General features: G+C 42.8%; 1 protein-coding gene across 1 annotated transcript in view; it reads right to left on the bottom strand.

Annotated features, from left to right (window-relative positions):
• Positions 1-16,841, bottom strand: part of VIT (vitrin) — a 100,892-nt gene that overhangs the window by 71,875 nt on the left and 12,176 nt on the right. Inside the window, exon 2 of the mRNA XM_036262976.1 lies at positions 8,610-8,679. Coding sequence (XP_036118869.1) covers positions 8,610-8,661 — 52 coding nt within the window. The 5' untranslated portion in view covers positions 8,662-8,679. The remainder of the gene's footprint in view (positions 1-8,609; positions 8,680-16,841) is intronic.

Genomic DNA, 16,841 nt, shown 5'->3' with positions numbered 1-16,841 from the left:
ATGTCTAGCAGCATTCGGATGCTGTCCTCCTTCAGGAAGTGTGACCACAGCGGAAGGAGGGGACCTCTTTATCCTTTTCAATTTAAAGTCATGTGACCAGTTTGAACCTTGTGTTTTCAAAAGTAACATTGACTGATTTTTTCTTATTACCAAAATAATATATGTTCCTGGTAGAAATATGTAAAGAATACAAAAAGCAGTACCAAAAATATAAATGAACACAAAGGTATATTTCCAGTCTTTTTCTATATGTATATATATGTATGGGTACTTTTTTTTTTTTTCCAACTACTGTGTGATCTTTATTCCATGAAAATCTTGAACTCAACACAAATGTCATCTTTACATAGGATGGTAATTGTACAAAGAATTAAAATGTTTTTGTAAAATCTGATTAAAACACTGATTCCTCCTCCCACACCCCCCAAATCAAGGGAAGGAGACGGGATGGAGGGCAAGGGCAGGGAAGAGGTATGAATCCCCGAAACGGAACTAACTCAGGGGTCTTGGCGTCAGCGGACACCTGGGCCTCGCACCCTCAGCAAGTCCCCAGGCCCCGAAGCCCGACAGTTTTAAATAAATATTCTATCATGCTCATACTGTCTACAATGTTTTAGAAATTATTCCTACTTATGGATACATACAGACGTTTTTTGTCATTAAATGTTACTCTTACAATAATTTTCACTGCCTGTAAATATATGTACTGTAAGCATATATCATAATTTAGGCAATTTCCAATTTAACATAAATAGCTCCCTCTTTGCACTGATCCATTATAATTTTCTTAAAATAAATCTCCAAATAAGATTTGTTGTCTGAAAGCTATGCCCACTTAAAATTTTTATTTCTATTGTGAGTATTTTATTGGCAAAATTCTCACTTTCTCTGTACCTATACTAATTCTACCAGAATAGAGAAAAGCAATGTTTTTCCTTTCAAAGGGCCGGTCAATTCTCTATTCTTCTTTCCTCTCCAACATTCTTCCGTCTTACCTACCTGAAGGTGGTACTGCCGTAATTTACCTCCATTTTAGCCACTTATCTAAGAAGCCCCTTTCTGGATAGGGTTTGGACTCTGGGGGTGAACACGAGGCAACAGAGTAATCAAAATATAGGCATTTTACTTCCTAGTTCTTGCATTTTTTTTTTTATCCCCACCCGAGGACATTTTTGCATTTATCTTCAGATAGAGCGGGAGAGAGAGAGGGAGGAAGGGAAAGAGAGAAACATCGATGTGAGAGACACACATCGAGTGGTTGCCACCTACATGACCCCAACCAGGGCCGGGGACAAACTGCAACCGAGGTACGCGCCCTTAGCGGGAACCCAACCCGGGTCTCTCTGGTCCGCGGGCCTAAGCTCTAACTGCTGAGCCAAACCGGCCAGGGCACCTTTGTTTTTCAACAGAACACAGAGGCTCAATTTAGGCATAAATGGACTTAGAAATTCTTGAATTAGAAACTATCTTTAATGTCAAAGTGTCTCCAAGCGTTTGTTATGGAAACTTTCTATTTATCTTATGATTCTCTAGCTGATCTGCCAGTGGGGATGCAGCCACTGAACGAGCCTCAGTTTTGACAACCAGCCTTACTTGAAGCCGGGACAGTTGACACATCGTGTCCTGTGAGAACAGAAACATGGAAGAGAACCAGCGAGAACCCAAAGTCTAGCCAAGCAGAATGAAGGCAGACGTTTTTGAGGTGTTATTGACTTCTGGGGTTTGGGTGTGTGTGAGCGACCCGGAGGTCTAGTTTTTATAGTAGCCTCTGTGCCATTTAATGCTGCAAAGACCACAGTTTCATTTTTTTCCCCTCCACATTTTCATTTTATAGACAAAAAATAAATAACTAGAATCCTTGAATTTTTTAAAAAAACAAGTACTAAATAAATACATAGAAAATGACACAAGGTAAGTAAGTAGATGGAGTAAGTGAAATAGTAATAAATTTGGATATCCATTTTTATGGAAAACCAAATCCTGTCCTGGGCCTGTGTGTCTGTGGCAAGTGGTTTACAAGTGGTATCCTCAGGACTATAATATTTCAGGATATAGACCACCCCATCACCCACCGTGGCTCACCCAAGACCCCCGGGGCTGAAAGGAGCAGAGCGGTGTTCAGTGGTCGGCCCTGGCTAACACAGTCGTCATTTCAGTGGGACCCAGAGGCCATCCCCTGGTCCCCCAAGGATCATTCCCCAAGGGGAGGGCTGGCCGGGGAGGCTGCCCGTGCATGCGCCCTGGAGCAAGCCTTCCTCCCTCATCAGCGAGCGCCTCTCGCTGCAATGAAAGCAGGGGATTGGGTTTTGAACTTGGGTGAGAGAAAATCAGCCTTGTGCCCCTTTTCTTCGGAAGCCGGTCAAAGGTCAGCGCTGAGATGGCAGATGCTCACTTCGCAGCACAAAGCGAAAGGCAGTTGGGAAAGCCAGTCCCTCCTGGGGTAGTAGTCAGTCGCCTGGCCACAGGGGCCGTTCGTGTCTGGAAGCCGCGAGGAAATTCAGTCTAGACGCCAAGTTCCAAGGCAACCAGGATTCACCAACTCGGCAGCGAGTCCTCTCCGTGTGTAAGAATCAAGTGTTCCAGTTTTGAATGAAATGAACAGTTCTTACCTTCCCTTAGTAGTGCTTGAAATTTCAAAACAAATTACAGATTGAAATGACTTCTTTCAATAAAAAATGTCACCCCACTTTTCCTGTCTAGGGTGGCCATCAGTACAGTTATAGCTGAGGTGTGATTGTTTTCAAATTCGATTTAAATAATTTATAGATAGAGAAAACACAAATGAATGAGCTTGAAACAATGTCCAGTCTCATTAATGATAAAAAATGCCCAGCCGGTGTGGCTCAGTGGCTTGAGCGTTGCCCCATGGACTGAGAGGTCCTGGTTCTATTCCTGATCAGGGCACATGCCCGGGTTGCAGGCTCGACCTTCAGTGGGGGGCGTGCGGGAGGAGGCAGCTGATCAATGTTTCTCACATCGATGTTTCTATCTCTCTTTCTCTTCCTTTCTCTCTCCAAAAAAAAATCAATAAAACATTTTCTTTTAAGATGCAAGCTGTAACAAAATGATGGGATAGTTCCCCATATCATGTCAGTAAATACTGATTAAACACAAGATTAGACTTAATCCTGGCATAGATCTGGGGTTGGGCATTCCAATCACTGCTGGTAGAGTGTAAGAAGGTAGAGTCATTCTGGAAAGTCTTTGGTAATACATTTCAATGGCCTTAAAAATATTTATATTCTTTGTCCTAGAATATATACCCTTAGGAATACAGCCCAAGTTATAATCAGAGATGTGGGCAAAGATTTATGTGCAAAATGGTCATTCCAGCATTATTTCTAGTGGCAATCTGGAAATAATGAGATGTTGGAAATGCTCCAACGATAGGGGAACCCTAAGCATTTATTACAAATGATATGTTGAAGATGAAATGACCTGGGACATGCTCAGCTCTGACCTTAAGAATGTTTCTGACAAAATGAGAATATATGTAGAGAAAAAGAACTGGAACAAATATAACAAATGCTAATAAGGATGCAATTATAATTTCTATTTTATATTTTTGTGTTTTTCCCATTTTATAATGTATTTCTCATATACAGTCTGTATCTTATATCTTATATGGAACATGTTTCTGTGACAATTAGAAAAAACCAACATAACTTTTTATTCGGTCATATTGAAATCATATAGACCTACAATAATGAAAGTGCTTTCTGAAATCATTGACATAGTTAACGGGAACTTGTGTTCCAGCTTTTCTGTCAGTAATGATCAGAGTCCACTGACTTTCCAGGAAAGACATGAAATGCCAGACATCTGATCAATGAGCAAATCAGCACGCATTTGCTGAATGCTTATTATATGTCTGGGCTTTTAAAGAAATGCCTCGTTCTAGCCCATAAACTTCTTGTTAGATCCTTCTAGAGCCCCTAAGGATACTCACTTCGGTGGTGTCGACAAGGACTCTCTCCTCAACCAGACTGTAGGCAGGCTTCTCTGAGCCCTCTCCTCAACTCTGCTTTGACCTTGGGCTTCAGTGGCCCATACTTGTTGGACCTACATTGCCCAATTTTAGCAAGAATCCTCTTTAGAGAGAATCCTCCCACCCCGCCCCTTGATATCTGATCACCCTGGTCTGCCTTTAGCAAGCATCCCCCTACCCTTGATGTCTCCTCTTAGTGATTTCCATTCATTGACCCCTGCAACCTCCTCCTTGGCGTGTAAATCCCCACGTTCATTGCTGTACTTGGAATTGAGCCCAGCTCTGTGCTGGGGTCTCTTTTCCCTGATTGCAATAGTTCCTGATTAAAATCTGTTTTTACCACTTGAACCACTGTCCAGCTCTGCTTCTCTTTAACAGTGTCCCCAAAGCCTTCCTGAAAACTGATTTTAAAAGCAGATCGCTTTAAAGACGTCAAAATTTCCTCCATGCTTTAATTCGGAATTACACACTCAATGAAAAAATTTAGCATCAAATAAATCAGAGCCTTCTAGCAAAGACAGGACACCATACTCTACAATCATTTAAATCATGAAATTGTGCTTCAAATCATAGAATATTAAAGCTCGGAAGAGCTTTGGAGGTCATCCCTTTATTTTATGGAAATGAAACCAAGGTCAAGGTGTATACCGTGGTTACAGCTACAGTTCTCTGGGGACAGAACTTGGAACTAGAATGCAAGTTTGCTGGCCACCACCTTTGCCTCTTCCTTCTACTTGCTCATAAGTGCAGTTGTTGGTTACAGGTGGTGCTCCAATAGCAATGGGCAGCATGAAACTCTGCTATATCGTGAATCTAAACATATCTAAACAGACATGCTAGCTCTGATGCATATTAAACACTTCATTGACATTAACTTAGAGGGCTTCGGGGGATCACTGGATGGCTCTGTATGATATTGTGATTTATAATGACTATATATTTTGGTCTTCTGGCCACAGTCTTGGTCACAATTTAGGTCACAGCTCCCAAATACCTCAGACTTTCCTAAGCAATAAGAAGGATGGGAGCATCTTTTGTTATAATATTTGGTTTCTTGTCTTCAGTTCCTGAAATTGCTTCAGGGTCATAAACAAGGGTGTTGTGTTATTCATAACAAGTTCCTTTCAACCACATTTGAGTTGATGTTAATGAGATGACTTTTGGGAATCTCCTAAAGATGAGGGAGCTGGTTGCCAGGGGAACCAACCACGAATAGGGGGTTGGAACTTTCCCTTGATTTCCCGAGAGGGGAGAGGGTCTGGAGGTTGAATTAATCACCAGTGATCAATGAGTTAATCAATCATGCCTATCTAATGAACCCTCCATAAAAAAAAAAAAAAAAAAAAGATGGGGATTGGAAAGCTTGTAGGTGGCACACCAGAATGTTTCTGTGTTTCACTGAGCCAGGCCCTGACCTTCATGAGGACAGAAGCTCTCTTGGGACCTTGTCCTGTATGTCTCTCCATCTGGCTGTTGACTCATATCTTTCAGTAAATCGGTAATCTGGTGAGTTAGTGGGTTTCTTGAGTTCTGTGAACCACTCTAGCAAATTAATTGAATCCAGAGAGGGGTTGTGGGAAGCACGTGATTGACATCTGAAGGCTGGGGCAGTCCTGTGGGACTGAGCCCTTGCTTTGGAACCTGGTCCTGTTTCCAGGGAGATAGTGTCAGAATTGAGCTGAATTGTTGGACACCCAGCTGGTGTTGGGGAATTGGCTTGATATGATTTCTAGTCCACATGTTCATGGCTTAAATTGTTTTAATCCATTTGTTTATGGCAAAGACAAAAATGGCTGTTTTCAGTAATACAGTTATTTTGATATAAGGATGAAGTAAGTCGTGTCAGGATGTCACCCTCTCAGATAAGCAGCAGCCCAGCTGCTGGGGTTTATCCGTAAGAACATGTGGAGAAACAACCATGGCAGGGGGACGTGGGAACGACACATACTGCGAGTCTGGGAGGACTCTTCGAGAGTTTGGGTCTGGGCAAGGGGGCACTTCGCTGACCTCAACAGCTCTTGGAAGACCCTTGGGGCCGTAGCTCCTGTCTCAGCAGGGGACTACTCATAGATGGGGGGTGGGGGGGCGAATGCTACACCTTGACAGTGAGGATCACCCTGCCCGCCAACACCAGTGCTGTCCCCAGAAAGGTGCTCTAGCAACAAGTGATTCTGGTTTTGGTGCTGGCAGCCAGTCGGTTAAGCCGTCTCTCCTGAGTGCCTGCTCATATAAAAGGATATATATACCTCACCTAAATTTGGACTTCATTCCTTTCATCTCTCCTTGCCCGGAAAAATCATGTCATTAATCCATCACTGCTTTGGAGTACGTCATTTCTGTACTGGCTCATTGAGAGACTGTCCTTTTTGGGGCTGGCTTTCAAAGTTCCTGCAGCGAACCTGTGTTGAATACATGGCTGGCAAAGACGAACTCAGTCTCTGGTCATACTTCGCCACCCAAAACAGAACAGGGGCGGAATTGGACGCTGGTACCGTAAAGATCCAGCATCCCTAAGGAGAATACTTTCTTTAGCAGTATTCCTTGAGTGCCTGTCTGATGTGCAACAGTGAGCAACACACAGCTTTTTGGGAGAGCTAGACCCAAGGCGAGATGACGCCACATAGCCATGATGACATTAAATGTGAGGCACCCAGGGAGCATGTAGGAAGGTGGCATGATGGGGGTGGGTGGGGAGGAAAACTTCCTGAGGACCAGTAGGTTTGGTGGGGTTTGGGGGTGAGAGGAAAACTATTCCAGGAAAGGGAACAGTGTGGTCAAGGCTTGGAGGTGAGAAATGATATAATCCTCGGGAATGAGGTCAGCACTCCCAGATCCCTGGAAGTCAGGGTGCCACGTGGTAGGAGGGGACAGTAAGCGCTGTGTCAGGAAGATCTATGTGGGTTTCGTTGTAAAGGCAAAGGGAAAACACCGAGAGAGGGGGTCAGAAGTGGGCTTTAGGGACATTAATCAAGGTGTGGTAGAGAATGAATTAGGGGGTAAGGATTTGGGGCAGGGAGGCTGTCATAGTACTAAGGAGGGGTGAGGGGATCTTAAGAGAATGGCCCTAGGATGGGGACAAGCAGACAAATGAGAGAGATGCCAGGGAGGAGGACTTGTGAGGATGCTGAGAAGGAATTTGTGACAAGAGTCGCCTTTCCTACTTTGATTTCTTGCTCGCTGAATGAGCAGCCCTGAAGGGAAAACAGTTTCGCAGAAGAACAGACTGAGAGAGGCTGGCTGGCACAAGAAGGGACAGTCACGCCTCCCTTCCTGGTTCCATGCAGCCCGGACTTGGCAGTGTGCGAGATGGCTCAGGGTTTACAGTCGTTAAAGCCTTCCCAGTCCTACCTCACCTGTCCTGCCCGATATCAGAAACCAGTGACCTGTGGGTCAGTACGGAGGGGAGACAGCCTCTCAAGACAAGGTGGAGATGAAGGCTCTTGTGCTCTCAAGATGGAGATTTCTTTGCAAGTTGGTGGTGGATTCAGGACGAGACCCAAATTCTCCCTCCATCTCCCAGTCTAGTGCTCCTTACACGTGCCAGGGCCTGGCTCACCTCTTTCTCTTCTGGTACCCAGCTCTGCCCTGTAGACTCGCTCTGCACAGACTTTGAACATTCTGACTATATTATGGATCGAATTGTGTCCCTGGGGAAGTCCTAACCCCCAATACCTGAGAATGTGACCTCATTTGGAAATAGGGCCATTACAGATGGAATTAGTGAAGGTAGGACATAGCCATACTGGAGGAGGTTGGGCCCCTAACCCAATGTGACTGACTAGTGTCATTATAAAAGGGGGGATTATGGATACGTGCGCAAATACACATTCACGGAGAATACCATGTGAAAACGATGGCAGAGTTTTCTCCAAAGACCAGGAGAGAGGCAGGGACTAGACTTCACCCTCTGAAAAAAACCAGCCTTATGGACGCTTTGATTTTGTGCTTTTGGCCTTTAGAGTTGTAAGAATAAAATTCTGTTGTTCCAAGCCATCGAGTTTGTGGTATTTTGTTACGGCAGCTTAGTACGGAGTGTCTGAAAGCCTTCCTGGCAGTGGCGTCACAGTGACCCGCCTGACAAGTCCACGGCACAGTGGGGCCAAGATTAGCAGACGAGGACCCTGGGCTTGGTTGACCTGCAGATTCTTGAGGGCCTGCCTGAAACTGCATTCTCCGGTGACAATGTATAAATGTAAAGGGTTTCGTCTCTGAAGCTGTGGGTTGCCAATGGTACAAGTAGGGCCATTGTCAGTGATACAATTTTTCGAGAGATTAAGGGATAAAAGATCTCTAAATACAGAATCTGTAAATATGCTCTGTGTAAAATATTTGTTAGTTGCTGGAGAATACACGCACAGATATGTGCGTATATAATATGTAAAGACACTCTAATGTAATGGATATACTTGCTGTATAGAAAAAAATATATACACTCTACATGCACACACACACACACACACCCTGAATTTGATCTACATTTAACATTCTCGCTTCAGCATCTCTCCAAAAGGGTTATAATAAAAAGATACTCTGTGCTGCTTATATGCTTTTCTTGGCAGGATTCTTTGGACCTTAGGAGAATGTTAACAGTGTATCCAGATACACATATAAAAGTACTTACCAAGGAACATTTCAATAACAGATGCCTTCATAGTGAGGACAGCAAGCCCCATAAATATCAAAACGGCCCCCTGGAGAGGAAGAAACAATAACATCATCGTGTTTCAGCCAGGAGTTCCGAACTGGATGCGCGAGCGCGGGGCAGGGCTGCTTCACGCTGCATTGCCCTCTAGAGTCTCGGGATTTAAGCTGCAGCTTCCCGTAAGAGCTCAGGCAGATGACAGTGGCCAGTGCGCTGGTGCCCAGAGGGTCCATTCCCATTTAGAAAACCCATCCTAGCCACCAGTCTTCTGTTCTTCAGAAATTTGATCTTTACTTAGAACTAAAGAGGACATAACTTGACAATTTCAAGAATATGTTCATTCGGTCTTCAAATTAGGACAAAAGCCACACTTATGGTATCGAGAGAATATTATTATTATTATTATTATTATTATTATTATTATATTAATCCTCACCAGAGGATATTTTTCCATTGATTTTTAGATAAAGTGGAAGGGAAGGAAGAAGGGAGAGAGGGAGACCCATTGATCGGTTGACTCCCACCTGACCCCAACTGGGGCCGGGGATGGAACCTACAATCCAGGTACATGCCCTTGACCAGGAATCAAACCCTTGACCCTTCAGTCCACAGGCCAATGCTCTAACTGCTGAGCCAAACCAGCCATGACGAGAGAATATTTTTAGATTACAAATAATTTGTCCATCATTCATTCAATAAATATTTATTAAATTCTTATTATATGGCTAGGTATTATTAGGTAAGAGGTGATAAAAATGGAATTAAACAACAATTTTTGCTCTTAAATAACATAGTTTAATAGATGTGGAAAAACACACGTGGTCACAAATCACCGTAACATTAGAGAGTGTGCAGCCCCATAAGGGTGATAAGGGGAGTTTATAGAGCAGTGATTCGCAAACTTTGCTGCATGTTCGCATCATCTGGGAGTTTTAAAAGACTCTGATGCCCAGGCTGTACCTCAGACCAACTGAATCAGAATCTCTTGGGAGTATAGGTATTATGCTTTTAAAACACTCCTTGGGTTATTCCAATGTGCAGCCAAGTTTGAGAACCAGTGGTGTAGAGCAAGGCTTCCAAAATCTTAATGTGCCTACAGATCACCCAGGGATCTTGTTAAAAGGCAGATTCTAATCTGGTAGGTCTGGGGTAGTGCCAGAGGTTCTCCACAAGAAGCCAGGGAATTTTAGAGGAAGGAGAGGTATATTAGCCTTGGGAATAAGAGAAAGCTTCATAGAGGTGGTAGCAATTGGGTCAACTCTGAAAGATGAACCAAGTTTGAATATATAGAAAGAGAGGTGGGGGGAGAGGCCCAAGCGGGGGAACAGCATTGACAGAGGCTCGGAGGTTGGAAAGTACAGTGATCACGAAGATGCTGAATTTCTATACAGGTTCACCTCTTCACTTAAGGCTATAAGGAAACGTGCCAGGGTTTATTCATACCACCTCTGATTGAACATATACCGTGCACTCTGTATTGTCGCAAATCCTCACAGTAAGCCCAGGTTCAATGATCCCCATTGAACAGATGCGGAAGCTAAGGTTTAGCAAGGTGAAATGTCATACCCAGGATGACCAGGCCATGAGGGCGATTAGAATGGAGGTGGGAGGAGGTGGGAAGGATGTGCCCTGGGCACAGGCAATAAGGAAGAACGTTGTCTGTAGAGAATTTAAAGGTGTAAAGTCTGATTTTTATGATCCTTATAAGCTAGCAATTCTAAACAACATCAACAACAGTGCGTTCCTCCCTTCTGGGACACATGGCTTCCATCCCCTCCCCTCCCCCCAGTGCCACTGTTGTGCGGGCCACAGCTGACAATCACAACCCTACACTCTGCTCCGCTAAGTGGCATGCTGGTAAACCTGGCCTCGGGGGGGGGGGGGGGGGGGAGCCTTGGCTTGCAGTGTTTGTCCATTTCTGTGGGGTAGTAAGTTCTCCTGCCAGGCTGACTGTGAAGCCGCCAAGGTGACATCACTAAATAGAGATTTGGAAAGAGGCAAACACAACCTGGTAGTAGCTAGGTTCATGGCAATGTTTAGATACAGCACCATGCAGTTTCCTAACAAAAATAAACTATTAGATGATAGTTGAGTTAGTAATACAAGTACCCGATGTGATTAACTTAAATATAGCTATTTAATATACGAAAAGTTTTAGTTCAAACAGTTAAATTACGCAGCAAGAGTAATCCCAAACAGAACTAATCACTTTGCTGACTTCCAGCAATAGTTGCAATATGTGAAATTTCCCAGTTAAGGAAGTTGGCCACTGGTTAAGTCACAGGCAAATAATGGTCTTTAGCCTCAAAGTAGAAACAAAAGTCTACATACAATCTTTTTGGTAATTTGATGCCTAAATTTCTGGGTCATAGTTTGAAAATAGTATGATAACAAGTATAATTTTTTTTTTTTTTTGTCCTTCACTAATTTGAAGTGCTCCAGAACCACTTACATGTTTTCAGACTAGAAACTTAACTCTCCTATGGGACAAATGCAGTGTGTCAGGCTGCCCTTCTGGACCCTCCCAACCAGCTTTGGTTGTTACTGCCCAGTATTGCACCTTTCATCTGTGGGGCATCCTTGGCATGTCCTTCTCTCAAACCCCACATCTTTCCATCAGCCAAGCTTGTTGGCTCCACATTATTATTATTATCATTATATGTTTTCATTGATTTTTTTTAGAGAGAGAGGAAGGGAAAGAGAGATAGAAACATCAATGTGAGAGAGAACCATTGATCAGCTGCCTCCTGCACGCCCCCTACTGGAGATTGAGTCTGCAACCCGGCATGTGCCCTGACCAGGAATTGAACCAGGACCTCTCAGTCCATGGCACAATGCTCAGTCCACTGAGCCACACTGGTCAGGCTCTACATTCTTAATATATCCAGGACCTGACCCTTTCTCACTACCTTTACCACTGCCTCTTGGTTCCGGCCATGCCTTCTCTCTCCTGGATTGTTGCCCTTAGCCTCCTGACTGGGCTGTCCACAGAGCAGCCAGCGCGATCCTGTTCAGAGGAATTCAGTTCATGGCATTTCTCTGGTCAAAACTCTGCGGAGGTTCCCCACTTTACTCAGACTAAAAACCAAGGTCTTTACAAGTGACTCAACACCCTACATGGTTTGACCACCATGGGCCCCTCTGACCTTATTTTCTGCTCTTCTCTCACATCACGTATGAATCTCCGGCACACCAGCCTCCTGGTCATCTCTGCACACACCTGTCACCTCAGGGCCTCTGCACTGACTGTTACACTCTACCTGGATGCCTTTCCCCAGATAAGAACAGGACTTACTCCCTTCTTTCAAGTCTTTGCCTACATGTTGTCTTCTCTTGAGACTTTCCCTAACCATCCAGCCTAATGTTGTAACTCTTTTCTCACCACTAGCCTTTTTCTACTATCTCTTTTCCATGTCGCTTATCATCTATGATATACTCTATAGGTTATTTATTTTGTTTATTTATTGTTTTTGTTTTCCACTGGAGTGCAAGCTTTTTTTCTTACTATCTTTCTTCTCATGTCATTTATCATCTAGGACATACTCTATAGTTTGTTTATTCTATTTGTTTATTGTTTCTGTTTCCGCTGGAATACAAGCTTCATGAGGGCAGGGATTTTATTTTATTTTTTATGTGCTCATTAAATGTATGTTGAATTAATGAGTGAGGACTCTCTCCTCTCCCCCGGGGGCAGGGGATAAGGAAGAAACTAAACAAAAGGAAGACAGTCTTGTGAATACACTAAAAACTACTGAATTGTACACTGTCAAAAGGGTATTTATGGCATGTGAATGACATTTCCATAAGTATTATTTATTAATAGTCAATACACAAACCAAAAGGAAAGGTGGCTGGCAGAGAGCAGCGCTCTCAGATATGTCCTACAATCTTAGAAGACAAGATGTATCTGACCTTTACATGCTGTGAAGGGTGACTAACAAGAACAGGATTGCAGGGAGCCCCATATCCCCGCACCCCACCCCCACCCCACCCAGTTCATCAGTAACTGAACCGACCAGAATCACTCTGCTCTTGGAATCAGAGTGTTTTGAGTCTTCCTTCTCACAACTTCAATTTCTCTCCTTGCTCAGTCCATACACTTAAAATGTAAATGTGCCTTTTGAAATGTGTGAAATAAATTCAAACCCTCTCTTGGCCTCATCTTGGCTGGTGATGAGGACAGCCACAGGCACTGTTAAGCAGTTCCTGTAGGTGGTCTGATGTCACGGAGCTGCGGGGTACACAATGGTCATATTGGAGCCTTAATTCCTCGTGTGCTCACCACAGCTCTAACAAAAATGGGACGATGAGGATTTCCAAAAGAACTTGTCACTGATTCATAAATTTATGGATTGGGCCATGAGATGTAATAGAATCCTGAAGATGAAGAACTGCTAAGGCAAATGAAGCCTGATTATGAAAAAAAAAAAAAAGGGATTTTTAAAAATTGATTTTTAAGAGAAAGAGGAAGGGATAGAGAGATAGAAACCAATGTGAGAAACATCAATTGGCTGCCTCCTGCACGCCCCCTACTGGGGATCGAGCCCACAACCCTGGCATGTGCCCTGACCAGGAATTGAACTGGGACCTCTCAGTCCATGGGTTGGCATGCAATCCATTGAGACACAGCAGGCTGTGCCTGATTGTGAAATAAAAACACCCATTAATGTGAGTCAAGTAGTCAGCCGATTTATGTAGCTCTCTTGTTGCCCAGAGCTACAAAGGAGTAAGTTGGTAATAAACAATAAGATGGCCTTATGCTTATCTCATTTTCACAGTATTTTTTTCTTAATTTTTTTTAAATGTACAGTTCAGTAGTATTAAATACATTCATAATGTGCTATCATCACCAGTATTCATCTCCAGAACTCTTTTTGTCTTGTAAAACTGAAGCCTTATACCATTAAACACTAATTCCCACTCTCCTGTTCACCATTCTGCTGTCTGTCTGTACGATTTTAACTACTCCAAGTACCTCATATAAGTGGACTCATATAGCATTTATCTTTTCGTGACTGGCTTATTTCTAATAGCATAATATTCTCAAGATTCATCCATATTGTAATATATGTGAGAATTTCTTTCCTTTTTAAGGCTGTCTGTATATATCCCATTTTGTTTTTTTATTCATCAGTCCATCATTCATCAGTTGATGGACACTCAAGTTGCTTCCAGGTTTTAATTGTGAACAATACTGCTATGAACATGTGTATGCACATATTTCTTTGAGACCCTGCTTTCAATTCTTTTGTGTTCATACCCAGAGTGGAGTTGCTAGATCATATGGTAATTCTATTTTTACTTTGTGAGGAACCTCCATAGTGTTTTTCTAGAATGGCCATACAATTTTACAATCCCACTGACATTGCACAAGGGTCCCAATGTCTCCACATCCTCACCAACACTTGTTATTTTCTGTTTCTTTTGATAGTAGTCATTGTAATGGGTGTGAAGTGGCATCTCATTGTAGTTTTGATTTGCATTTCCCTAATGATTAGTGATGTTGAGCATCCTTTCATGTGCTTGTTGGCCATTTGTATATCTCCTTTGAAGAAATGTCAAGTCCTTTGCCCAGTTTTTAATCATGTTTTGGTTGTTGTTGAAAACTTTTCAATCTTTCTCCATTAAGTATCATGTTTGTGCCCTGGCCGGTTTGGCTCAGCGGTAGAGCATCAGCCCGTGGACCAAAGGTTCGCCGATTCAGTTCCAGCCAAGGACAGGTGTCTTGGTTGCGGTTTGTCCACAGCCCTGGTCGGGGTCATGCGGGAGGCAACCAGTCAATGTGTCGCTCTCACATCGATGTTTCTCTCTCTCTCCCCCCTCGCACTCTACCTGAAGATATTTGAGAAACCATCTGTGGGTGAGAATTAAAAATAATAATAATAATAATAAGTATTATGTTTGCTGTGGGTTTTTCATATATGGCTTTTATTATATTTTATATGTAATATATATTTTATTATATTTCTATTCCTAGTTTGTTGGGTGGTGGTGTTGTTTTTATCATGAAGGGGTATTGATTTTTTTCAAAAACAATTTTTTTTCATCAGTTAAGATGCTCATGTATAATTATTTTAATATGCTGCTGAATTTAGTTTACTAACTTTTTGCTAAGGGTTTTTGCATCAGTGTTCATAAGGGGTATTATATCAATAGGGAGAAATCTAGTTTTCTTCTTGTGTAGTCGCTGTCTGGTTTGGTATCTGGGAAATGCTGGCCCCCTTAGTTTTTGGGAAGAGTCTGAGAAGGATTGGTGTCAGCTTCATTGACATGTCTGATAGGTCTACTTAGATTTTTTTATTTCTTCATGAATTAGTTTTAGTAGGTATTGTGTTTCTAGGAATTGGTTAATGTCATCTAGATTATTCAGTCGGGGAAGATTGACTGTACATAGACAATGTTGATATCAAATGAGAAGCCACAGTAACCTCCGAAGCCACTCCTTGCTCCTGGCTTTCCTGCTGAAGGTCACCCTTCTTCCAGGTGGAAAGAATCAGCTTCCTAAAGCACAGGTATGATTATGCATTCACCCTCTCAGAATTCTTTTTCACAGTCCCCTCATTTTGTGTAGAATAAAACCCGAATTCTTTAGTGAGGCATTAAAAAATCGTGAAATGGTCCAACTTACCTTTCAAACCATCTCACTGCAATTCTGTTCTGTAATTCTCTCTTCTGACCCCAGCACACCCCAGGCTTTTTGGTCTTTTCTCTACACCCTGCAAATCAGTGCCTTGGCTCATGCTCCTACTGTTGTTCGAGCTGGAATACCTTACCTGCCTCTCACAGCCTATCCATCTTTCAAGGTTCAGCTCATGGGTCATCTTTTCAATGTAAATCTTCTTGATCTCCTAACGTCAGAATTCATCTTCATTCATGCATTCATTTACTCATTCAGAAAAAAAATTGCATGTGTACTCTGTGCTAGGCAGACAGGAACAAGATGCAGGTCCTATCAAGTTGCTTTGAGTCTTTTAAAGGGAGACTGATGCCCTCATCATAACTAACATGAATTGAGCACATACTATGTGTCAGTAATAAATATATTAACTCACATAATCTTCACAACACCCTGATCCGGTAGAGGTTTTTCTTGCCTTAATTTAGAGATAAGACATTGGAGAGATGCAGAGGTTAGGTACTTTGCCGAAGGTTACCCACAAGGCTGGAAAGAGAACAAGCTGGAATTCAAACAGGAATTCTGAATCCAGAGGCCCTGCATTTGCATTCCACTACTTGCCTTAACTATTTCATAATAAGCAAGACACTTCCCTCATCTGCATTCTGATTTAATTGGTTGAGTTGATATCAATATTGCTTTAAAGCTCCCAAGTGACTCCATTGTGCAGCCAAATTAGAATCTCTGCTATAGAGGATAAAGTGATGGTGGATGGTCAAAGAAGCCTGGGGCATGGGGATTGGAAGAGGCTTGGATTAGTTTAACTGGCAGGTTGAAAAGCAGTGATTTGTGAAGAAGGGACAAGACACAGGGGACAGAGCAACTTCAGGAACTGGGAGAGGAATTAGATTGTTAGCAAAGAGGGGGCCATGTTGGTCTTGAATGTCATTCCTAAAGAATGTGGAATTGATCCTTTAGACTATAGGGAGACAGAGGAGACGTAAACATTATTTTTGCATCCATCATTTTTAATAAGCCCCCTAGAGGCTTACTTGAGCCACTCAGTTGCAGAAAATACGTCCTAGTGGACGTGTAGGATTTATATAATGCTGGTGTTTGTCTGATCTATGATGCTTCATGGGAAGCACCTAACAATACTCTTTGTCCATGACTTTGAGAGAGCCAAAATCCATCTGGAAACATTTACTAGTTATGAGAGGCTTGTGCTGTATTTCCAAAATGCCAAAAGTCCCTTGAGGACAGACATCTCTGAATAGGGAGTGGCCACATCTGCAGTCTTGCTTTCCTCATCCTTGCCTGATGTAAACCTCAGCTGCTGGTCTGTGGGTGTGAGTTTATCTGGTGAAGATGGAACAAGGAAGGCCGGTACAAGGTGGAGGTGGCCTCAATCTGTATAGAAACCTTTACATACCTCCCATTGCTCTGGGCTGGGCCTGAAACACTGCATTTCCTGTTGCCATGACACCAGTGGTCACTATTATATCTGTGTGTGTGTATATATTTTATTTTAATTTTTTCTCTTTATTGATCTTAGAGAGAGAGAGGAGGGGAGAAGTAGGGAGAGACAGAAACAT

Source organism: Molossus molossus, unplaced genomic scaffold, assembly GCF_014108415.1.
Source record: "Molossus molossus isolate mMolMol1 unplaced genomic scaffold, mMolMol1.p scaffold_m16_p_15, whole genome shotgun sequence".
Lineage (NCBI taxonomy): Eukaryota > Metazoa > Chordata > Mammalia > Chiroptera > Molossidae > Molossus > Molossus molossus.
This window is presented reverse-complemented; position numbering and strand designations above follow the sequence as displayed.